Source organism: Drosophila sulfurigaster, chromosome 2L (genome assembly GCF_023558435.1).
Source record: "Drosophila sulfurigaster albostrigata strain 15112-1811.04 chromosome 2L, ASM2355843v2, whole genome shotgun sequence".
Taxonomy (NCBI): domain Eukaryota; kingdom Metazoa; phylum Arthropoda; class Insecta; order Diptera; family Drosophilidae; genus Drosophila; species Drosophila sulfurigaster.
In genome coordinates this window covers 24,022,769-24,048,970 of record NC_084881.1, presented here as the reverse complement: position 1 = coordinate 24,048,970, position 26,202 = coordinate 24,022,769, and the positions used below count along the sequence as shown (strand labels likewise).

General features: G+C 38.8%; 1 protein-coding gene across 2 annotated transcripts; it reads right to left on the bottom strand.

The window, feature by feature from the left end:
* Nucleotides 1–100: 100 nt before the first annotated feature.
* On the bottom strand, nucleotides 101–26,202 carry LOC133835313 (insulin gene enhancer protein isl-1). Of its 2 annotated transcripts, none has more exons than XM_062265318.1 (9): nucleotides 25,225–26,202; nucleotides 6,666–6,855; nucleotides 5,826–5,956; nucleotides 5,556–5,744; nucleotides 2,719–2,839; nucleotides 2,491–2,653; nucleotides 2,206–2,421; nucleotides 1,357–1,543; nucleotides 101–1,268 (listed from the first exon to the last, which is right to left on the bottom strand). In XM_062265318.1, exons 1-9 carry the CDS (start codon nucleotides 25,367–25,369, stop codon nucleotides 1,003–1,005), a joined length of 1,608 nt encoding a protein of 535 aa, XP_062121302.1. In that variant the 5' UTR covers nucleotides 25,370–26,202; the 3' UTR covers nucleotides 101–1,002. The 2 variants fall into 2 exon arrangements, with proteins under 2 accessions (XP_062121302.1, XP_062121303.1); XM_062265319.1 differs by lacking the exon at nucleotides 25,225–26,202 and adding an exon at nucleotides 6,931–7,079.

Genomic DNA, 26,202 nt, shown 5'->3' with positions numbered 1-26,202 from the left:
TAGATTTAGTTACAGTTTCTCACTTATATAAGTTTCCATGTTTTCTTTTTTCTTTTTCATTCGCAATGCAATACAATACAATTTAATGAACTTAACGTAGTTTCTTTTTTTGTTTTGTATTAATTCGATTTACAACTCTTTGCCAAGTGCGGTTTTATAGTTTACTTTTGTCGTATATATATAAAGGGATATATATACCATATAATACACACGAGGTTCTGGTTTTTTGCGTTTTCTTTTATTTTGTTTTTATAGTCAATTTTCTCGTTTTTTCATTTCCATTTTTTATGTATGCATATGAATTTTGTGTTTCTTTTTTTTTTTGTTGCTTTCATTTAGGTTTTTTTGTTTGCATTTTTAATGAAAATATATGTATATGATTTGTTTTTGTTTCTATATATATAAAAGTTATGTACAATTTTTGTGTGTTTAATGAAATTCCCTACTTGACGAGCTTTTTTGTTGTTTTCTTTTTTTTTTTTTTTAATGCGAAATTATTGTTAAAACTTTTCAAGTGTATGAGCATTTTGTATTTTTTTTTTGTTGTTTTTACTTCTGGTTTTGTGTAATTAATTTAATTCGAAAAATGAACAACAAAAATTGTGTATATTACATAACAAAGAAACAGCAAAAAAATGAAACTTGCAACTGTCTCCGTTTCTGCTGCCGAGCAGGGCGCCGTGGGGCTGTGTGTAGGGCGGGTGGAGAGGGAGGGGCAGAAGTAGGAGGAGGAGGAGAACCCAGTTTAAAGCCAGCCAATGGCCTACAGACTATTTTTGGCACCGAATCAACAACATAATAAAAAATTAAAAACGTAACGAGACGAGTAAAATTGCGCCAACATTGCACAAAAGCCCGCAAGCTGTTTTACAGCAGCTGCAACTACAAATGTATCTGCATCCGCATCTGCATTTGTATCTCTATCTGTAACTGTAACTGTAACTGCAGCTGTATCGCTGTCGCTGCTGCTGTTGCTGTCAGCTGACAAAGTTTCGCTTGCGCTCAGAGCACTGAGGCTGGCGAGCCGGTTACTTTTTGCAGCATTTGCATGAGTTGCTCCGTTGCCGACTGATTGCCACCACCACCAACACCGCCATTACCTCCCACACCTAGACCCACGCCCACTCCAACGCCCATGCCCACGCCCACGCCCACTAGACCACCGCCAAGACCACCACCGGCAGCAGCTGTTGATGATGGCGGCGATGAGATCGATGTGGCTGCCGATGCCGATGACGAGGACGATGGCGTCAGCGCCAGCTTGGATTCTGGAGCAACAAAAGAAGCTGAGATTAGATTCGATCTGTTTTGTTTTCGTGACATAGACATGTTATGCCTATGGACTGCCTTGCATACTGTCATCGCTCTCCAGGTAGGTCACGTACGAGTCTGTGCTATCCGGATGATGGTGCGACGTTATGCCCGAGTCCATGCTGCTGCCCCCGGGCGGCCCATTCATTTGCTGACCCGGCGGTGGTGGGTGTGGTCCCTGCGGCGGATGCGGCGGCAGCACCGGCATTCCATTCAAATCATAGCCATGCATCTGTAATGCAAAGATAACAAGCAACACAACTTTTTAATTAAATCGCTATAAGTTTGTTATTTAAAAAAAAGTTCCCATGATGATGTTAAATAGTACATACTTGTTATATAAGCCTAACATATACATATATGTACATTTATGATCATATCTATCTTCCCACATTTGTTGCATTTTGTAGGAAGCTTTTCATCAATGATTGGAGTGTAAAATGCAACAGCTGTTGAGCAATGAGCGCTAGATGGCGCCAGTGTTCGCTTTCAAAACGTTTCAAGTGTTAATTTTGTGTTCGTAATGAGGTAATGAGAATGTTAGCACATTTCCAATTATTATAAATGTATTTATATTAAATCACTTACACAAATGTTTTAACACATTTTGGGATAGTTGAATATTAAAACGTATTTTGTTTATTACAAAATAATCAAAGTTCTCTTCAAATACCTATTGTGTTTAATATTGAAGTAGTTATTGCCTTTACCTAGGATATTTCTCGTTTATATTATTTATTTATTTACATGTTAATTATTATACCAAAAAATATATTAACTAAAAGAAGGGAATGCTAGCTGCTAAGGCCATCGACTCTCTCGTTCATAAAATAATTAAGTTCTCTTAGAATTCCCCCTTTCTTATCAAAAAGTGTTTGAAGTTGTTGTTCTTACCTGATTGACCAGTTGCTGAAATGCGGGCGTATGCGTATTGATGGCCCCATTGCTATCGAGATCGGCGTGCAGGGCAAAATCGCTTAAGGCTTTCCATGGCGGTTGATATGTCTGCACGTCCAAACCCTGCAGATTGAGAGGCGAATCATGTCGCACCGGCGAGCTGGCAATCATGGGGATGCCCTGCATGGCGCCATAGCCGAGCTTGCGACCCTCCTGAAGTATATAAAAATATACAAAAATATTAATATCTACTATTAATGCAGTCTAATAAATTATGCATACCTTCTCCTGTTGCATTTGCAGTTTCATTTGAATGGTCTTCTTTTTGTCCTTGCAGCGCTTGTTCTGGAACCACACGCGGATGACACGCGGCGAAAGTCCTGTCATCTCAACCAGCTGCTCCTTCATGAGCGCATCAGGTCGCGGATTAGCATTGTAGCAGGTTCTATAATATACATATATATTCTTGTTAAGTTTTTCATTATTTAACAGAGGAGAGTAGAAACTTACCTCAGTGTATGCAGCTGCTTTTCATTGAGCACGGTGCGCACTCGCGTCGGTTTGCCATCCGATGGACCCGAGGGACGCTTTTCCCTAATACTTTTATGTGAGCCCGATTCACTGCCAGAATCTGCAAGAGAGAGAGAATTGAGAGTTAAAGCATTGTTGCCAATGGATTCGCAATCATTTTTGCTATTTTCGCACACGCTTTGAAGTTGCAATGATAAATTTTCGCTCAATGAGTTGAAAATTCCAATGTCACCCCAAAAATAGATTCCCCCTTCTTTTGTCAGCCTCCCTGAGGCGGTAATTGGAATGTTCGACGGCGGCACGGGTAAAATTCATGCGTGATTCCAGTCTTCAAGTTCTTGTTTTTGTTTTTTGTCTTTAGTTTTTTTTTTTGGGGCTCGTAATTAAGTCGTGTTTCACAACACTCGCGACAAGTTGTTATCGTTATCTAATTTTTTTGATCACATCGATGAATGAAAAGCAGCGCCAGTCACCAACAAATATATAAGCAGATCGATCTCGATCGCGATATCTTTCATCGTAGGTGCGGTGTTTCGTTTGAAGGTGCAGCCGCCTTCCAAAATATTGACAAAAACATATTGTAAACAGTTGTGTCTGTCGCTGTGTCAGTCATGCCAAATTGCCAAAAACTTTTATACAAATTAAAGAGATGCGCTTGCAAAGATCAAAGAGGCCACGAACTTGACGTAAACATTGTTTTTCCTATTTTTCCAGTAGAGAAAGAAGTACAAAGTATGAAAATTGTGCTGACGAAATCAATAAAATAAAGCCTTCAAAGGATAATTGAATGTATAACTAGCTTATTATTTCGTTATAAATAAATAATAAAAAAAAACTATATGTAAGAAATTTTCACGCTTGGGAAACAAACAAGAGAATCTAATCTCCAAAGATTATGAAATTTCTCAGCGAGCTTGGAGAATATCAAGGTAGTATTTTGAAGAGAATTAGAAGGAGAAATACTGACTAGTAAATTAGGGAAATTATCTGATCGATAACTTCTCAAGGAACTAATAAAGGCAAAGGAAAGGAAAGAACTAATATTAGTTCATATTTTTAAAAGGAATTTCAAAAGCGAAAAGGAAGTTGTAATATGACTTAGGAAACTTCTCAAGTCAAGAAGCAACCAAGAGAATTAGTTGGGAAACTGCGAATGGAGATTCCACAGAGGGAACTTGACTTCAAAGGCCCGCAGTTTGGCAAACACACTTGAGGTTGAGGTTGACGCAGGCATCGCTGCGTGCCGCATTCGAGTAGAGAGCAAACAGAGGCACAACAACAAGTGGGCAGGCAGCAAGCAAAACCTATGAATGGCAGTCACGGGCGGAAAGAAGCTGATTGATCAGGCGCTGCAAGAGATCGAAGATCCGCTCCGATCGTAGTCGGAGGCGGAGACGGAGGAGAGAACCCAAAACTTGATTCACTCCTAAGCACGAAAACGAAAAATTCCCAAGAAGTTGTCAATGTTTGCCCGCTTGAATGCTTCAGTGCAATGCCGAGTATATTGTTTGCCCCTGCCCCTGCCCCTTCCCCTGACACCTTTTTGCGAATTCGCCGTCAAACTATTAGGCACCTAGAGTCTCCCTCTCACTCGCTCTTTCTCACTACCTCCCCCCACACACACACTTGTTGTTCTCTATCGGTGTGTTCGCTTGGAGCCCGCACACGAGCTTCATTGACTTTGACAACACCGCCGCATGTTGATAAGGTCTGTTGGCTTGTTCGACGACTGCAGCGTCTCCTCTCCACTCTTGCGTCTTCTTCAGGTTAAACAATGAGATTATGTTGACGATATGGTTTGACAATTGTCGTACATTGTTTGACGTTTGACGTTTGCCGATTTCTATTGACTCTCGTATCGCTTACAAGGATGTAACGCTGTTTTTCTAAGAATAAAACACGACCGCAACCCTTTGTACCTGCCGACCCACTCTCTCATGCTCTCTCTCTCTCTCCTTATCTCACTATCTCATTGAGTGAAAAGCTATTTAGCCTAATTAGGATGCAATTGCAATCTATGCGAATAACTAGGCCACAACAATGAGCACTGTTAACCGTCGTCGTCGTCGTCGTCGTTTTTCGCAATTAACGCTAATTGGCAATAGTTTTATGTCTTGGAAACTAGCCAAGCAGCGTTGACTGCGTTTTTTGACAGGTGCAACTTATTGCTGGTGATTGAAAATACTGAATGTTTATGGATAGTATTTTGATAAAGTTGCAAGAACTTTTTGGCGAAGGTCCTTGCAACTTTGAGGAGAAGAAAAAAGATTCAACTAAAGCGGAATAACTTTCAGTGAATAGAATTTATAAGAAAGATAGAAAAGAAATAATAATAATAATATTGAAAATTTATGTTATGTTAAAGCAAATCTTGAAACCTTGCTAAACAATCCTTTAGAAATAGCTAATTTGTAACTATAAATATGAATAAAATGTGATTATTTCTTTCATTCTTTTCTGAAGAAATTCCAAGTATTTTCTATAATCAAGTTTCAGGTTCAAATAAATTGTTAGACTCCATTTAAGTCAAGTAAAGAGTTTCTTAATCTTTATCACCTAAACATCCCTAAGAAATCCTCCCTTAAAGGTAACCTACAAGATTCTCGAAAGTTGAGAGTATAAACAATGGGATAATAAAACGCTCTTCAAGTCGATGTCAAGACGAGAAGTCGAAGTCGAAGTCGAACTCGAACTCAAGTGACAACTTAAAAGGCACTTGAGTCAATTAAATGAGAGATGAATATAGGCCTTGTATGCCATGTTATTTGGTAGTCGTAAGGTGAGCTTGGCTTAAAGTAGATGTTGATGTCACTCACCTGACATTGAACCCAATTCGCTGGAATGGTTATTATTGCTAAGATTTGTATTATTGTTGTTACTACTGCTAATGTTGTTGTTGCTCTCCACCGATGATGATGTTAGACTACTCTGCGATGATTTCTCCAGCACATCGTGATCCTCCTTGCAATACAATGCGCCCGCGTCGCGTAACGCGAACTCATCACCTAAAAAAAGGGGAAACCAATATCAATATTATTGTTTATCCAAGGAAAGAGGGAAAAATTGCGATGAGATGAAGTATTTACCTGGCAGCAATTGTCGGGCACACGCTGAACAACGAAAACACTCGATGTGAAAGATTTTCGTTTTGGCTCGCATCACAAAATCATTTTTGCTAAAGGAGTTACCGCATTTATCACATTTTGTACCAAATAACCTGCAATAAATACAAATATGTATATAGAGAGTGAATTTTAGTCTCATGATTAGCTGGCAATGTGAATGTATTGTATTGTAAATAGCCTTGAATAAGTTCAAGTGCTGACCGCCTCTTGTTTATGGCTATTGAATAACATAAAAAAAACCAATACAAATACAAATACAAAAATAAATAAAAATAAAATATCAACAGCAGCAGCAAGAACGACGGCAGCAGCCGCAGCGCTGCGAACATCAATCATTTGTGCAAGTAAAGTGTTAATTTATAGCCATGCACGTGCTAATCAATTATTCAAAGATTTGCCTGGCAAATACCACAAAATACAAGTAGTTTGGCTAGACTTGGCATATCCACTTCAATAGAGTCAACTGACTATTCAAACCTCATTGCGCGCGTCATAGACACAGTTTAGCGCAAAAATGATGAAACCCGTGAGAGCGACAGCTGTTGCCAAGAATCTCAGCCTCCCCCAACAACTGGTTGGCACAATAACCGTTGGCATGCTCCATCTAATTAACATGGCCAACAAGCGTTTTGTGTTGAAAAAGGCCAAGCGCATGATCAGCAGCTCAATGGAGCGTGTAGCAGGGTATTTGAAATTGTCAGTGTCAACTAATTATTCCGATTACAACATGCTTAGGAATGTCGAGAAGTGTATTTGCGGCAATTTTAATTTAATTTTTAATTGATTTTCTTGTGGACTTACCTAACATAATCACGCTTGCAATAGGTTTTGCCATCGCGCACAAAACACGTACAGCTTTCGTCCAGAAATTGCCTGCATTCCTGGCACTTTAAGCACGCCGCATGCCATTCCAGATCGGGTGCGACTCGCAATATATACTGATCGTGTATTTGCCCACCACAGCCCACGCAATGTGATAAACGTTGTTTTTCTGCAATGATAAAAATGGAAATATCCGTTAGAAATGCATTTAGATTTGAAATTTTAATTACAGCTGCTTGAATACCGTTGATAAGCTCATTGCTATGACTGCAGTTGTTAAGCTCGCTACTATGGCACTCGCTTTACATTTAAACATCAGCTGTAAAGCTTTTTCTAACACCACTGTTAAGTTGACAGCTCCACGCACTGTTAGGTGAAAAAATGCGATCGCGCGCGGCAAACGTAGCAAAATAACCAATTTCTTTTATAAATAATGTGTTTAAATATATAGTGATTTGTGTTGTGAATTGTGATAATGTGCTTTATTGCCGACGGCAAATGCAAAGCGTCTGCATAACGCTTAAAGTGTATTTTAGCTGGCGCTGCACTTTCTTTCTTCTTTGCCAATTATGCGGCCTCCGAAAATAACTGTAAGCAAATATAAACAAGTAAGTACGAAAACAAAGATGGCGCTAATTAACAAAACTGAAACCAAATAATCCACGGCAGCAGGGGGGTCGATCCAAGAACAACAAAAACTTTTGTCGAAAAACATTTGAAAAATTCATAAATCTGCCAAGCGACGCGCACAGTTTTCAAGTATTTAAGTTGCAACTTGGGGTAAAAGTTTTCGAGCGTCGTCCCCGTCTCCAAATCTCTTGTCCTCTCTCGCGAATAGCAGAAAAAATCAATGCAATCATTGCCACATTATGTACGAGAGCCAGTTCGCGCCCTCTCGCTTCCTCCTCGTTACCTTCTCTTTACAGCCTCCACCTTGTAGTACTCTGTATGAATGTATGTGAGTGTGTCTGTGTGTGGGGCTGTAATCCATGGCAGGGCAAACGAAACAAGAAAAAAAAAAACGTAAAAAGAACTTTTGCAACAGGAAAAAGTTTTAGCCTGTTGAAAAATTAAGAAAAACTTTGACGCGCGTTTAGCACGTTTTAAATGTTTCGTTGAGGCCCCTCGTCCCCGCCCCATCAGCACACTTACAAACACAGACGAGGAGTGAGAGAAACACACACGAAGCTTTGTGGCTGTTTCCTCTTTGTATCTTTAAACGTGGCTGCGTATCGCAGTTTGTTGTATTTGTATATCAGCCAGCGGCTGCTGTATACGCACATACATATAAATGTAATAGTGTGTGTGTATCTTGCGTATCTTTCGCACTCGCAGCCTCTGCACATGAATTATTTATAAAGGCGGAGCAGACAAGTTGCTGCTGTTCGTTGTTGTTCCTTTTTCTTTGCCTCCGCTGTTGTTGTTGTTATAGTTGTTTTTGTCTTCTTTCTTTTTTCGTTTTTGGCGAGTTTTTTTTCGCCTGTGTTTCTCGTTTTGCTTGTGTGTATTTGTTGCTTTCATGCTTCCAAGCACTTCAGACGCCAGCATTTACTTCCATGTACACTGCGTTCGCTCTTCGCTCTCTCACTCCTCCGCTCTCTTCTGTCATGTCTCACACTCCCATAGCAGTCGGCCTTCGTTAGCAGCCCTCAAGCTCAAAGCTTCATACTTGAAGCTCTCCAGCCTCAGCCTTTGCCTTTGCCTTTTTGCGTGGCATGTGCGCTTTTTTCTGTTCACATTGCTGTTGCGCTCACACTCAGGCGCCAAAATGAGTGCGATCTCGCTTTCGCTCGCATTTCGCATTGCCTATAAAGCTACCCTATATAGTCAGTCATGTGTTGTTGTTGCTGATTCTGTTCTTGTTATTGTTGTGTGTGCGTGGCCACCATTTTTCTTCTTCCTCGTTGTTGTTATTGCTTGAACTGTTTACTGTTCTGATTGTTGTTGTTGTTGTTGTTGCTTTTGGACAGCTTCTTTTGTATAAATTTCCAGGCTGCGTATCTTTTGCTGACTAACATTTCGCATTCATTGTTTTGTTGCCTGCGTGCGCTTGTATGTGTGTGTGTTGGTGTTTGTCTGCCTTAATGATCCTGCGCACTGCGTTTTCATTTTTCTTTTGCTCCCCTCTCCAACACCCCCAATACCCACACCCATACACACACACACCGCAGCCATTACGAGTCGTAATGGGAATTTAAGCGCAACTCCAACGTTGCCGCTGTGTTTGTATCTTTTTTTTGCTGGGGAGTTTTTCGGGGGTCTTTCCGCTTTTGCGGCGTATCTTTTGCATGTTGTGTGTCCCAAAACCGACCCCCGAAAAACTGTTTGGGGGTTGTTGCTACTGCGGGGGATGGCTTTGGCATTTGGCGCGTCGTGGTTTGCGCGATTTTTCGTTTTTCGGCGCTTTTTGCGGCACACTTTGGGACAGACAGACAGACGGACGGATGGACAGATGGTGGCGGCAAAAATGCAATTTTCGTTCCGTGTTTGTCGTCTATGAATTTTTCCTTGCCACTGCGGCAACGCGTATGTGTGTGCGTCTGAGAGTGTAGATCCAAAAATGGGAAAGAGACAGAGGAGGAGGCAAAGCGAGGGTGTATGAGGTGTGGCACATGCGGCTGTTGCGGCTTTTTCACTTTTAACGAGCAATGCTTCAGCACAGCATTTTGCAACATTTTGCAGCATTTGCAAGCTGCGTGTCATTTTTCCATGTCTTTGCCATTTTTTGGCTATAAATTTTTCAATTAAACAACTGACAACAGCAACAACTGACAACACGTTGTGTTTGTTTTTTGTCCAATGTCATTGCTGTTTGCTCTCGCTGTGATCTTGGCTTTAAGTTGAATTTTTATGCTTGGTTTGTTATTAAATTGTTTAATGGTTGTACCATACTTGAACCTTTTTTTCCTTATTGCCAATTTTTAATTGGATAAAAAAAGCCAGAAGATATTTCTACTTAAGGTAGCAATTTGTCGTTGTAAATACATAGACAACATGAAGCTAAAAGTATCTCAAGATTGGCTGCTAACTAACAGCACATAGATTTGATAACGTGTATCTGGCGCGTTTAAGCGTTTTTATCTAATTACACGCGTTTCGTTCGTGTAAGAAGTTGGAGAGGAAAAAGGAAAGTGTTTGCTTGCTTGATGGATAGTTATAAGCTGTGCTGTGTCTAGCTTGACGGATTTCGCAATAAACATATCATGGCAAAATAATGAACGCCCATCGAAAATGTGGCCAAAATGGTATGAGATGTGCAGCTAACCGGCAGCTGGCTTATCACAGTCGGCAATCTTTCAAAAGGTCCAAATCGAAACTCGCAAAAAAACGAAGAGTAAATGCAAGCAGAGCTAACCAGTTTTTTTTTGTTGTCTTCAGCAATGGCAATGGCTGTGCTCAGTCTTTGCTCCTTGTGCTTTCTGTTGGCAGTATCGCTTTTGCAGCCATGTTGTTGTTGTCGACAACAGCAACATGCAAAATGCAAAGCATCGATAAGATACAAATGCCAGAGCGAGAGCGAAAACGAAAACGAGGAGAGACCAGCGCACTCAGTACGCAGCACCCAGTTGAGGTATGAAAAAATTATGGAAGCTCTGCGGATATGCGCGCGATTTCAAAAGCAACTACTGTTTAAGTCTGCTTCGGGTCTTCTGCCTGATTGGGGTCTGTGTGTATGTGTGTGTAACTTGTGTGGAGTCTGCAGCAGCTACCTTTTGATTTATGGCGCATTTGTTGAATGAAATACAAAGCGCAGCCACTGACAGTTGAAAAGCAAGTGCCGCCGCCGAAAACTAGGAATTTCACATGCTCATAAAAATGCGACGAGCGACACCGAAGATACAAGCTACACAACAAGTCGCCCCCACACTATATATTCGACGGCAAAACTATCAAAATTTCTCGTGATTGCTGCCGCGTGACTTCTACGAAAATTTGTCATTTTTCCAGGAATAAAACGAACCGATTTTTTCCTCTCCTTGATGGTTTACCTGTTTTTGTTTTTTTTTTTTCGTTTTGAGTTGGCCTGCAAAGCGAAACGCTTAAAAAATTAATGATGACAAGCAAGCAGCGCTTGGGAACACGTGCCGAATGCACGGAATCGACCGCTGATTTCGATTTCTCGAATTCACATTTTGACAGACTCATCAATTTTGTAGATAGTACGAAGCGAACGCAGCCTTCATCCTCCTCCCTTTCCGTCTCTCTCTCTCTTCCTCTATCTCTCTCTGTCCATCCATTCAGCTCGGTCCTTTTGGACGTTCTCCACTGATTAGGCAACATTCGTTGGTCATTGTTTTGCTGTGCTTGCGTGGGCTGGGTTTGGGTTACTTCCCTTTCGGTGTTCATCTGTCTCTCTGTCTGTCCAGCTGGTCATTGGGTTTTTGTGTGGAAGGAAGCTTTGTGGTTTTTGATTTGTTTGTCTGTCTCTGCTTGCTGGATCCTATCAATTATGTGGTCCCTCTATATCTGTCTGTGTCCAAGCCTCCTCCACTCCCGCTCTCTCTCTCTCTCTCTCTCTCTCTCTCTTATCTTTCACTCTCTTTCTGTGTATTGCAATTTTGGGGTTTCTGCAGTCCCCAATCGTGCTGATTGTGTGTCTTAAGTTGGCTTAATTAAGTGCAGTTGCTTTGACAATGACAACGTAATCTTCATTTTGCTATGGGCCACATCAAAAACAACAGACCGCTCCATAAATATACATTGTACCTACATACTACATACAACATAAATATGTATGTATGTTTGTACATATAAATTTGCCTAATTAATTACACAAAACACCAAAGAGCATTTCGGTTGGGGGAACACACAGCAATAACAAAACAAATACAGGCCGTGAAACAGATGAAGCGAAAGAGTAAATTGTAAAACTAGAGATGACAACGTGAGCTTCATTTTGAAATCATTTAAAAATGTTCAGAATTTTTTAAAAATTTTTTTAAAATTCGAGATTTTATTCTATTGAAACTTATCTCAAAATGAAAATATAAGTGATGAGATTAGGATTTATTTTGTTTGATATTGGAATCTAGAAACTAGAGATGACAGCGACGGTTTAATAATAAGTGATTGGATTGACAATTAAAAAATAAATGATTTCTTATGATTAGAAGATTCTTAATTTTTGTTATTGTTTTGTTTGTTAATTGGGATATTACAAGCCAGAGATGCGAATGTAAGCTAAAATTTAAAGCCTAATAAGGAAGCAATTTGAGAAACTCAGAATTTATTGAAATTTTAAATATCTTTTTTGTTGTTTTCTTTTATTGTTATTATCCAAAATGTTATTTCTTATTGTTGTTCTTTTGGGCTAGACACAATTTGAACCTCAACCTCTAGCTATTAAGATATTAAATTTCGCATAACTCTTGAGCTATTTTTGCAACAATTTGAGCATAGCTATTCGTGTGCCGAATATTGAGACTCTTTTCTGCTCTTTTTAGTTAACTTTAAGCTTTATTTGTATACCAATTTGATTGATAGACAGATTTGTTCGTGTCACGCGCGTGGCGTTCAAACTCTCCAATGAATGTGTGTAATCCCAAGCGCAGTCAATATAAATATAACAGAACTGAACAGTTGGCTTCGAATTCGAATCAATCGGCTCGATCAATTCAATCGATTCCAAAATCAAAAAAAAAATAAAACTAAAGAAATAATAAAACAAAAAACCAAAAAAAAAAAAACAGAGAGTGGAGATGAAAAAAGCAGCGGAGAAGAAACCAAAAGAAGCCGCCGGCTGTAGACACTTTGAAGTGTTTGATTTTCGTATTGGCCGATCGTTGTTGTTGTTGTGGTTGCTGTTGTTGCTGTAGTTGTTGGCTGTCGTTTTATTGAAGCCAAATTTGAATACGAGACATGCAGCAAGCAGCAGCGCGGCAGAAGCTGCCAATGCCGCGACATCAAAGAGTGCCTGGACTCAAAATGGACATGGGCCTGCAACACAATTTATGCCAGCCAAAAGACACACACACACACACACACACACACACATACACTGGGAGATATTTGAGTGGTGTTGCAAGCAGCAGCAGCAGCAACGGAAATGACCTTTTTGTGAGTGTGTGTGTGTGAAACAAAATGCCGACGAGTCGAGACGAGGCAACTGCAACCGACCGAGTTCTTCTCGACTGCGGCTCAGAATGCTGCCACAGATTGTTGCCGTTGTTGTTGTTGTTGCTGTTGTTGCTGTTGTTGCTGTTGTTGTTGCTGTGGCTGTTGCCGTGTTGCGTGTTGCTTGGCGCGCAGACAGATGACAAGACGCGATAGTGTCGGAGCCTGAGCTCCTCTGAGCTTCTTGTACAACCGGCTCGATTGTACGGCAACAAAGTAGAGAGCGAGAGAGAATCTTGGACACGCGGGCTAAGTGATGATCATGATGGGTTATTAGGCAGGTTGCGTTGACAACGCATTTGTCTTGGCCCAACCGCCGACGCAAGGATCCCACTGGGTGTGTACTCTGTGAGTGTGTGTGTATGTGTGTGTGTCTCTGTTTGATAAGCGCGCGACATTTATTTATGGTGTTTTAACACAAGTGTCGCCCATGGCCAAAAAAAAAGGCGCCTTGAAATAAACCAACGATCGGAATCCCTAACAACAACAACAAAAAAAGACAGTCAACAATAAAACACAAGCTACAAGAAAGGTTCACAGAGAGAAAGCCATCGATTCAATTCGAATCCAATTTTTGTAGACTGACGGCTCAGCGTCAGTAAAGAGTCAAAAAGTGTCAAATTAACGTCAACTCGACTTCAACTTCAACTTCAAGTTGAACGTCGAAAACTTGCCTCGAAAAAGTCGCGCGTCACATCACAGCGAATGTTGCGCGGTGTATAAAGAAAAGCAATTAAAGCTAAACAACAAATTGAAATTCAAATACAAATTCGATATCCAAATTGGAAATCAAAATGCAGTTTAACCTTTTAAGGCCGCATGCAACATGTTGCAAATGCTGACAGCTCAGACGCCCCACAAAAAAGAAATAAAACTAAATATAAACGAATTTACATATTCAACTAGTTTTGCAGTTTTTGCTTTGCTGTTATCATAAATGCGTTTGGCATTTGCCGTGTTCTTTTTCCATTTTTTTTCGACTAATTAGCAAAACAGTTTTGCTTTTTGGCCAAGATTATGTGAGTTTAAGATTTTGTTGTGTGGATTTGCGTGTGGCACATTGTTGCATTACAGTTTGTTTGCTGTTGTTGCTGTTGCTGTTGTTGTTGCTATTGGTGTGTTTGCAATTGTTGTTTTTGCTCTCGATGGCAGGCGGCTTGTGTAAATATTTGACCTGACGCGTGTGAACTTTAACAGTTTTTATGCTTTATTTGTCGCAAATATTGCGCAAACATGGCCAGGCAAGCGAAGCAGCTCCCTTTCGTTCCCACTCCCCGCCCCTCTCTAGCCTAGCTCTCCTCTCTTCTCTCTCGGGCAGCTCCTTCCTTCCAGCAAACTCTTGGCTGTCTGTGGCAGCAACAACAACAACAACAACAGCAACTACGTTTGTCTTGTTTGCATTTCGGGCTTCGGGGATGTTCAAGTTGTGTTGTCGTTGTTGTTGTTTTTTGTTGCGCATGCGCGCACCTTTTGCACTTGCGATTGTTGTTGTTGTTTCTTTGTGTTGCTTTTGCTGTTCTTGCATTGTCCTGTTCAGAGCCCCCACTTATCCCCAGTCCCCCAATCCCCCCTTCCATCGACTACACGTGCAGCGTGCAACATGCGTTAGCAACATACTTGCAGCAGTCGGCAAAATATCACTTGAATGCTGGAAATTCTACAAAAAGCTGCAGCTAGAGAGGAGCAAATCAACAGCAGGATGGGATTTAATTAATGATGTGAAATGTGTGGAGCAAAGGAAGCTTAAATTGACTGCAGTTCAAGATTAACTTCGTTAGAATAGGCTTGAATATTATTATACATATTTCTCTTTTTTAAAGTACTTCCTATTAAGTTTTGGTTTCAATTAGTAAACAATAATATAAGTAAATTTCTTGAAAAATATTCTGTTCATTTAAAGAACATATTTACTCGAAATGTGTTTAAAATGCTGAACTTTTTATACAAATTTAGTAGTATAAAAAAAACCATCTTATAAAGACAGAACTTTAAGCTTAATGTGAATGATTTTAGAGTTATTTATTTTCTGCATAACTTTATCATTCTTATATGATAATTGAAAATAATAATATAATATAATATAATATTTAAAGTAAGATATTCCTGATTATTTAAATTTTACACCAACAACTCCTCAGCATAACTTTAAATATTTTTTTTCTTTTTTTTACAAGCCCTTATTTGTTCTTTCACACTTTCAACATTTTTTTTTTACCAACTTTGTTAAGCTTTTAAGAACTTTTGCTTATACTTAAATTTAAGCATGCGTTCGAGTGCTCATCTCTAGAGATGCCTTTAAGCATTTGCTTTGCTCACTTGGCCCTCGCATTGAGAGTTGAGGTGTGCCTTAAAGCCACATTCCTATGCACATTGCGCAGTGCGTATGAGTACGACTGTCTGTGTGTGTGTGTGTGTGTGCACCGTTATAAAAACTTAAGACCTCATTAAAAGAGGCCGCCGCTGCTTTATGGCTGGTGAAGATCGCGCTGACCATTTAACGCCGTCATCTTATAGTCATTCTCAGTTCTGGCATCTCGTTGTGGTCCTTTTATATGCCTTGGCTTGAGAGTAACTACAATATATATATATATATACTATACGTATATATGTTGTGAATATTTATATGTGCATAAAGTTGAAGCTGGTCGATTACGCGCACGCAACGCAACGGAACGGAACGCAACGAAGCAGCAGAAATGGTCTAAAGTCTAAAGTTGCCGATCAAAATATTCATTTGGAGTCAGGCTCACAAAATAAAGGAAGGCCGCCAAAGGCTGCGCGTTGTTCATGCAAATTTTAACTTCATTTCGGCTTCGTTTTGTTAATTAATTTATATTATTTTATTTGGGTGTCGTATACAAGCGAGAGCCACAGATCTCGGTTGATGTTGCTGTTGTTGTTGTTGTTGCTGTTGACATGCCTTGTGGCTGCCTGCAATCGTCGTTGTTGTTGTCGTTGCCTCTCTGTCTCTCTCTCTCCCTCTTGGCATCTGCATCTTTGGACACCGCCAAACGAACGAACGAACGACAAATTTATATTTAATGAGCTTCATAAAATTTGAATTTCAAAGGAGCATTGCACCGCTGCGGCATGTTCGAACTGTTCCTGAACTGTCCCCGGATCTGCGGCGTTGATTGCTAGCAGCAACAGCAGCAACTCGAGTCCAACTGCAAGTCTCTGTCTCAGTCTCAGTCTCAGTTTTAGTCAGAGTTTGAGTCTCACTCTGACTCTGACTGTGATGCCGGCAAACTGGTCAATGAAGGTATATAAATTGCTGGTTTTATGGCGTTTTAAGTAGGCCTGCTTTATGGTCCTGCTCGAGGTCTCCACACTGCACTCACTTCTGCTGCGTTGTGCACTAGGCACACACTCACACCTGATGCTATGATTCATTGGCGTTGTGTGGTCGTAATCATCGACAACAACGTTGTCTTCTGCCTTGGCTTCGAAGACTTATTGCTGCCCACTTAGGCGACAAAACGTTGCTGAGGGGGAACTTCTTCGGCACGACTAAAGACTGAAAACTAAAGACGAATCCCCTTTTTACCCTATATATCCTACCAACTGCAACTTGTTCAGCGAGTTTCACACTTCGTTGGCAACATTTCAATTTGACATAATGAGCTACATTTTGTTACCAGTAGGCATAACCACAGATGGTCAAGCTACCAATGCCAACACTAGAATTTTAGCAGCCTCAACATATGAAGAAAACATGTGTACAAATTATGTTCACAGGGCTTTTTTTAAATTTGATGCGTAAGTTATTAATTTCCATTTGCATTAAAATAACTTTAAAATTTCTGCCAACAAAAATATTCATATATTCTGATATTTTAATAAAATATTAAAGCCAATAAAAAGTATTTCCATTTCAATTTTTAAATGAAATTAAAAGTTTTGCTTTAAATTCCTAAGAGTATGAACGGAGAATCTTGAATTTTGAATTGAATTAATTCTGTTAAATCTACACAGATGAATAATAAACTTCAACTTTGATGTTGATTTATCTGCTGATATATTTATAACTATTTCTTTTATTAACTAGCTGCAATATTCGGAAATTCTGTACGCTGGCAATATCATAAATATTATTAAAACGAATTCATATTTCGACAAGCTCTCAATAGCCATAACTAGTTGACAACAAGTTTTGTGTAAATTTGTTGAAACCAGTTTAAAGAGTTTAGCATTCTGTTTTTGCATTGATTTATGTTTCATAATTGTGACGTTGTTTCGTTATTCGCTCACAAATTATTTGATTTGATTAATTCTGGTTTTTTGTGTTGTGTACGAAATGACAACAAATTATTGTCTTGTTTTGGGGAAGGGGAAGGGGAAACAGTAATAAACCATGGTCGAAATAATAGTGTCACATAAACCAAAGTTGGCAACATTGAGATGTGCAACTTGTTTGGCCAGTTTGATGTCTGGCAACATTTCAATTTGACATAATGAGCCACATTTATAGTAGTTGCAGGTAGGCAGTCAGGCATATAACGATATACATATCCTCGCTGCAAGTCAAAATATTTTGCAGGTAACGGTAATTAGCCAGACTAGGCTACTGTCTGCCAGCCTCTGTCTACGGTCTACGGTCTACGGTCTACGCTCGTTCTTCAATTCCAGTCTCCAGACCGCAACGTCGTCATCTAATTTTTGAATGAGTTGCCCCGCGGCGCGACCCTCCGATGTTCGACATCATCACAGCAAGCGGTCGGAGAGAGCGAGTAAGGAAACGAGAGTGTGTGTGAGAGAGAAAGAGAGAGTGCTTGTGAGGGGCGGTCAACCTGTTGATAGCCTCTCGTCTGGCTGGCTGGAATATCCAGACGATACTTGAGATTAAGAGCTCTCAATACAAACAAGCGACATGCTAAATGTCTCTCTCTCTCTCTCTCGTTCGATGCGGAAAAGTAGTTGATGTGTAATGCGATATATCTGCTCTATATGCCTATATAAGGCAAGTCCTGCTGCCACTTCATACAAGTGTCGCTTACAAATTTAGTTCTTCTTTCGATTTGGAGTACTTTAGCTGACGCCATCAATTGAGCCGGTGGCGTCTCTCAATCGTCACATTGGCGACTTGTCGGCGACTTTTGCTCTATTTTTATTTGATGTAACCAAATCTCGGAATTTGCTCTCGTTTTGAAAGAATCTAACATTGAGAATGCGTTGTAGTTGCATCCTGTTGGAAGTTATTGCTCTCTTGTTATTGTTTCAGTTACTGTTTTTTGTTTTGTTTTTATTGTCTCATGCTTAATTAGTCATTAAAAGCGGGTTATAAAAATGACACTCGTAAAAAGTGAGGCAAGAGAACGCGAGCGCGAGCGCAAGTGTGAGAGAGAGAGACAGATATATGTGCTGCGAGGCGCCCCCCAAAAGAGCTTTAAAAACGACGCCATTAAAGCGTTGTGGCGCGTTGCATGCAACACGCCAGCAATACACAGTGACGCAGAGCTCCATTGCTGGCCAACTGACAGTCAGACGAATGCACCTGAGCACTCACAACACACACACACACCAACACACACACGAAGTAGAGAGGTGTGATATGGGGCAGCGGGTGTTCCAAGCCCAGTTGAAACGGCAGCCCAAAACTAACATGCGCCCCCCGAAAATCCCAGCGGGAAATGCGACGCCAAAAGGCGCCGTTTAATGAGCGCCTGGAGAGACTCAACGCAACGGCTCTGTGGAGTTTCGCTTTGGTGGTTGATTCTCTGACTGCGACTGCGACTGTGACTGTGACTCTGGTTCTCATTCGGTTCTGTTTCTGTTTCTGTTGCTGGCCATTCAAAAAGCACACGCGATAAACGGGCGTGGCATGCAACAAGCCCTGGCCAGGCAAAACCAATTTTGGCATTATTTATCAGTTGATTTATGTGCAACTCGCTCAAATTGCAAGTTCCTCAGTCTCAGTCTTGCCCTGCCCTGCGCTCGCTCTCTTTAATTTTGTTTTCTTCTTTCAGTCTCTGTCTCTTTATTCTTTTTGAAATTTAATATTCGGTTTTGCCTGGTTGGTAAACAGTAGCTGAGCGCGCTTGACAAGCGCTGACACCTTGACTGAACTTTAAGAGCTCACACTTTTAATTGCACTTTAATAGTCCGCTTTAGTCTGCTTTAATATGCCCAGTGGCCCAGGCCCGGGCCCCCAGGTCAGACAGCGACTCCACTCGAACTCGCACTTGAACACACGCGCTGTAATTAGGCCACAACACCATTTGGTCTTTAAGCTGCGTACTATCTGTCGGATACAGCGAGTTAAACTGCAGCTTTCGAGCTTATGCATTAAATATTTTACAACTTGGAATTCAACATTCAAACAACAAGGGACTTTACAATTCAATATTCGTCTAAGAGATACTCTTTAATGTGTAAATAAGAATATTTGTTAATTTTATTAAATTTTGCAGTTCTTTCTTCAAACTAAAAAGTCTTGCTATAAATTCTTGCATGAGAATATTATTAATTTTATTTATATTTCATATTTAACTTTACTTAATTTGACTTTAAAAGTTCTTCTTATTAATGCTCATATTCCAAATAAAGCTAATCCAACACTTTCATTGCATTTATTTTCTAAATGTTTTTTTCATCATTTAAGTTCGTTATACTTTTCTTAGTTTATGCAAAAATTCTTGCATTAATAAAGTTTGTTATACTTTCCTAAGTTCCTGCCAAAAATTCTTCAATTAATCGCACAGCCATATATTTAAAGCTAACTTTTCTGGCATTTTAATTTTGTCATGTTCGACTGACATAAATATAAACAATGTGTGAAATATATTTGCAGCGTTAACCCTTTTTGATTATAGGGCATTGAAATGGTCTCCTTTGGCACACCCCACATGACAAAATTTATGCGCCACTCGCTAAAAATTTCGTCTATATTTTATGGGTTTGCTTTTTCGGGTTTCCGGCCCGATATTAGGTATTCTTGTCCTGTGTCTGACTATGTCGACTGTCGACTGTCCACTGTGTATTTCCCATTCCCATTCCCGCTCCCGTTCCCGTTCCCGCTCCAGTTTCTGTTCATGTTGCTGTTACTGTTGCTCTGTGTGTTCCTGCTCCCGCTGTCAGGCTGTCTGCATAGGGTGATAAAGTTATTTAGGCGCAAATCATAAATTCCAAAAAAACACACTGAGAACCCTGAACGAAGCTTATCTGATTTTGCACTTGGGTCCCGCACTAGATCAATATATATATATACTTGTGTGTTAGCCTGAAACCTGTGCGGGCTGCGCTTGATACGGGGGACTAAAACAAAAACAAAAACGAAATAAATACCGGACCCAGATTCCGAACCACAATTTGAGAACCCCGAAAGACAGCTGTGCGCCTGCGCCTGTTGTCACATTTGAAATGCATTTGTCGCATGTATTTCTCAGTCTGTGTGTTGAAAGGGACTTCGAACAGGCGTCTGACAGACAGTCAGACAGTGAGACAGTTGGAGGAGATACGCAAAAGTAGAATTTGATTTTGATTTCAGGTAAATGCTGCTCGAGATTTGTTTTGTTTGTTTTCGTAGCTCCTCCGTCTGTAGCCTGTCTTTAATTAACAGCTCTTGGAGCGTCCGTTTGACTTGTGAAATTAGAAAATTATGCCTGGAATTTCCGTTCACAGATGAGCAAAATTAAACAACAAAATCAAAACAGCAGCAAACATTTTTGCCCATTTGCTTTACTGATTAGCCAACGTAAAAATGATAATGAGTTATCGAATGATAATAAAAAAGGAAGGGGCTAAAATTGGCATACAGAGAGGAAGCAAATTAGTTGGAATTACAATTTGAAATCTATGTGAAAATTGAGTTTACGAAGTAGATGAGCAAACAGAAAATTAAATTTAAGCTTAAAAGCACAATTTCAAAACTAAATTTAAAGTGCAGAGAAATTTAATTATGGATTGCTAATATTCGAAAGGCAGTAAATTGTTGAAATGAAAAATTAAACAACAATCTCTATAAGTTGTTTGAATGCAAATCGATTTATTTCACTTTTGCTCCACTAGCCTTCAACACACAGCAGCTCATATTAAAGTGTGACTTGAATTTCAGCAAAAAAAGAAGAAGAGGTAATCAAGAAGCTTGTATGCATTTAGTATTTTATAAGTAGCTCTTAGAGACTTTTTCGTATCTTGAACAAAATCAAATTATGTACGATTAATGATGTGTGTAGAACATTTATGGCCACGAGAGGCAATCTGTTACCCATTCGCCTTTCACGAAGCTTTATGACTGTCACACGCTCAGACACTTTATAAATATAACCAGCCACCCTACTACTACTATATATGTAGTTAATCTATCCATCTAGCTGTCCGTTTCTATCTCGCAATCTCATCCGTAAGCTTTGTGCCATTCTCCAACAGCTTCGCCGAAAAAAAAACAACTTTGCCTTTTATGGCCAAAACATTTAAAGTCACATTTCTCTTTAGCTCTGCTGATGTTGTTTTTGTCATTTAACCGATTATTTGTAAAATTATTTTAGCTTTTGCTTCTTCTTGCTTCTTGTTGTTGTCTGCACATTTGCCCAGTCAATTTTTCACAATTAACTTTCAAAACTTGTTAACGTTTTTGTTGTTTGTTGTTGCTGCTGCCAAAGTTTTTTTTACAATTCACAAATTTAAATTAGCTTGCGAATCATTTAAATCTAATTAATTTTAATTAAATTATGGTAAACAAATTTACACACACACACACACACTCACACACAGCATCGCGATGCATGCAGATTTTTGAGGCCAATTGGCCTCAAACTATAAAATGAAAATCGTTTTGATTTTTATGACCGCAAATAATTGTCAATTTTTAACGAGTTTGGCATAAAAACCATGGATTTTATTAGACGTCCGGCAAAACCAGATCAAGAGTGGCAAGAACGAGGGGAAATCTGCCAATAACATAACGAATAACAAAACTGTTTTTTGTCACAAAGTATGCAACAAAATTTGTACGTTATTTGAACGCTTGTTTTAGTTATTAATCCAGAATTGTGTGATTAGAATTCTTTTCAAAATAAACAAAAGAATAAAATGAAATAAGTTAAAGGTTTCAACTCATATTTTTTGTGACTAAAATCATTTTAGAACTTGTAAAAGTACAACAAAAGTTATTTAATACAGTCAAACTTATATTTCTACTTTCATTCCTTCATAAATCCCCTTCGAAGAGTATTCTTTCATAAATCCAATATATAACATAGATATCATCACAACGCACTTAATTTCGGTTTACTATTTTCTGCTTCATTTGAAGATTGGCAAACTCCACTCGAGCCGAGCAAAAAATAACAAATGACGAAAAAAAGTGTCGCTTTGTGTAAACAAAACTTCAACTCGAGCGGCTTTTGTGTATTTCCTTCTACTATATTTAATTAATTTAACGACTACTTGAGAAGTTAGCAACGACATGTGTGTGTGCCCGGTTATATTGCGAGCGAGCGAGCGAGCTAACCATAGAGGGGGGAGGGGTTAGCTGTGGGGAAAGCCAATGGGCCTGTGACATGAAAAACTCATTAAAATGTTTACAGGCGCACAAAATCAACAAACCAACAAAAGCAACACTCGGACAGACAGACAAACAGACGAGTTGAAAAACAAAAATTGAAAATGAAAATAAAATACGGCAACTGAAATTGTTTTCATTTCAAATATTATTCAACTAAAGAAAAAAAAAAAACAAAATCTGAAATACTCACAACTCGAGACGAGCGAGCAATAAGTTTTTGCCTTCAGTTTTGTTAGTTTTCTGTGCGCAAGTTTCAATTTATTCCCCTCTCTCGGCAACCTCTTTTTTGGTTTCGTGCACAAACTTTTAGTTTTTGGCAAAGTTTTTAAATTAAAATTTAGTTGCATTAAATATTTAGTGTGTGCGCAGTGCAAACTAATTAAAATTGAAATTACAATGCGGCTGCATTTTGGACAGTTGCAGTTACAATTTCAGCTAACATCCAGCCACTGTCTATTAGATACAAATGTATCTACAGCACTCACTAGAGTCGTTGCTGGTGTTTTTGGCTCATTTATTATTCAGTATGTACTGCATGAACAACGTGTTTATGATTATGATTTTTCGTCTTTCTCTAGTTTTTTGTGCAACTGTCTTTCTGTATTCTGCAGTTGCTTCTACACTTTAAAATATTAAGATTTTGAGGGAAAATAATAAACTTTTAGCTTTTAAATCAATCAACCAAATGTTGTCTACTTTCTGTTTCCTCAAAGTTAATGCCTTGTTTGTAGAATTTGATAGCAATGACACTGAGTATACGTTAGTCGTGTATTCTCGTCTAACGTACAACATTTTTACTTGTTTTTTTTTCTGCATGTTTTTGCGGTCTTTTGTCTGGTTAGAAAATTGGCAGCTAACATTTGTCACAATTTAGCGTCAAATAAAATTTAAATAAAATATATTTTGCCGCATTCATAACACACACATGAACATTTTTTAATGACACTTTTGGTTAACTCATGGACTGGCTGGCAAGCATTTAAAAATGCATGAAAATAATTTAGAAATTCAGTGGTATGAAAATATGGTCAACATTTTTCCGGGCTAGCCAAAAAAAATTTGTCAGTTGCAAAATTGATGCATTTATCGCATGCGATAAATTTACTTTTTGCATTCGCGCACTTTAATTGCACGGGGCGCATTAAAATGTCATTCAACCATTAATTGGGCGGCTGGCACAAAAATTATATTCTACTTTAAAATAAAATACAGCTATAATTTAAAACGTTAATGCCGCCACAATGCCCAAAAACAAAACAATAAGTCTAAGGGTTTTTTGGTTGACCTTCCAAAAAAGGAACCATTAAAGCAGCTTTTTGTTGCCATATAATCTTCCGACTGCATCTCAAGTGTAATTGTCAGATACGAGGGCTTTAAGTTCTCGTCGAGTACTTAAAATTCAATATATCTGATATATGGTTATGCATTTGTATCTTTAAGATGCATTATGCGAGTTATGGCTTCCTGGGAGATGGCATAAATCAACAATAATTTGTTTCTTAATACGTTCCAATTATCTTTTATAATTTTAATCAGTGCACGCAAATAAAGTATATTTAAATATAAATCTTAATTATTCTCTCAAGCTTGGAAATAAATTGTGAATTCACAAAATTAACTTTTGACTTTAAATTGCATTCAAGATAATTGTTTTAACCTCGAAGAAATTCAGATTAAAGCTTTGATTATTATCCATTTTAGTATTTTTAATATTGATAAAGCAATAATGAGGTACAATTTAAATGTAGATTACTTTAAAGAGAACTTAAACTTCGATTACAATGCTAGCCTTGACCTAAATTATCAACTTTAAATTGCTAAGATTTCTTCCTAAATGCCACAAGTGTTTCACCTTATAAACAAACTAACAAAAAAAAACAACTTAAACTGAGTTGTCTATTTGTTAGACAAACTAAGCAATCAAAATGTTTAACGCCTTTTGTCATTTTATTAGCCTTTAATGTCAACAAATTTATGTTTTTTTTCTGTATTTGATTATGTGACAATTCCACAAAATATGGATGAGTCTTTTTTATTTTACAGTTGAACGAATTGCTTTTACTTGTCAATTTTCTGATTATATTAACTTTTTTAACTTTGATCTCTCTTTTTTTTTTGTTAATTTTTCGAAAGGTTAATGGCAATTTAATTTGCAAATTTTCGTTGTTTTCTGTCTAATTTGTTTTTTACCGCGACAATGACAATAAATAAGTCATTAACTCGTTTAAATAGCTTTATTAGTCGCATATGATACGAGATGTGATGAGTGGAGGTTCTATCTCTATGACTATATATAATAGTTAGCCGTAATGTGAGTAATTGAGTTCGTTTGCCCCAGTTAAATGATTCGATTGTTCAGTGATGATCGCTATAATTACGGATTAGCTTTTAGATACGCCTCGATAAACTACAAAGATTTTCTATCGCAAAATAATTGTCGTAATCATCTGAACGTTAGGTGAGAGTGAATATAAGTGGTACTTAAACAAATATGTGATCTGATTAAGTATTAAAAACCACACAATATTCAGAAAAGGTTTAAAGATATTTCGGACTTACTGAAAATGTTTTTCAAAGTGTTTGGTCTTTCAAAACAAAGTGGTGTCTATTGTTTTTAATTAGAAAGTTTTGTTAAGTGTATTATAACAAGTATTATATATTGTATCTTCCACTTGATCTTTACTATAGTTTCTCATTTAGATTTTGCGATATTTGTGCCGGCTTCTGTGATTTGTAAACTGGTTTTTATTTGAACCGAGAAAGAGACGTGGGAAATACCGACGGCTGTTCTGGGGGCAATTAGAATGTGATGCATGAACCGATTTATGGGCACTTTGAGATTATATCTGCCATACTCTATACTACATATATACACGTATATGGGGAGAAGGTAGTAATTTTTGTTGTTGTTGTACTTACTTATCACATCATGGCCGTGACAATCCAAATCCAGGTGATGATTCATCACCAGCGATGGCTGTAATCCAGTTTGATTGTGATTGTGATTATGATTGTGCAATGGTAGCTGGTGAGCCAAATGGCCACCAATCTCTGCCATTACCATATATTTGGCTTATAGACCGGCAACCACCCAAAACACAATTGAGAAATTAATCGGAACAAAAACTCAAAAAAGTCGTTAACTCAAAAATCGCGCAAATGATTTTTGTGCATTTGAGCAAAAAAGTGTTGTTGCTACGTTTTCTGTTCTCCCAACAATTTGGATCCGACGCTGCGACTCCGTCGAATGTGAATGCGATTGCGTTTGCGACTACGGCTTTAAGGCACTTTTTGTACAGATACAGTTTAGTTAGCTTGAGATACTTTTGTATCTTGTTGCGGTATATAGCGAGATATATTTCTTATTTTCTTGTTAGCTTTTTTTGTTGCTTTACTTTACTTTCTTGCACGCACTCTTTTGTCGGGGGGGACTTAAGCTGAGCCTACGATGTGGTTGAGATTGTGGTTGCAGCTGCTGGATGTGGCTTGTTGTTGGTTGCTGTTGTTGGTTGGTGATGTTGGTTGTTGTTGTTGTTGTCACAGTTGGGAACACACGCGAACAGGTAAATGTATTAACGCCATAGGTAGGGAGTTTTCGCAGAGTTTCCTCGGTTATCTCGTATCCAAAAAGGCGACGGCCCAAAAAACCGTTTTGGTTTCTCAATTCTCAAACAAAACGACAGCGACGACGACGAATGCGAATGCGACGGCAGTTACCGATGACGACAACCGACAATTGTTAGGGTGTGTGTGTGTGTGTGCTGATGTTGTTGTTGCTTAACGTAACGCACAACAGCAGCAACAACAACGACGACGACGACGACAACGACGACTACAATAATATACGGAACGCGTATCTAGCGATGCTGACGACGCTGCGACTGCTGAACGACTAAA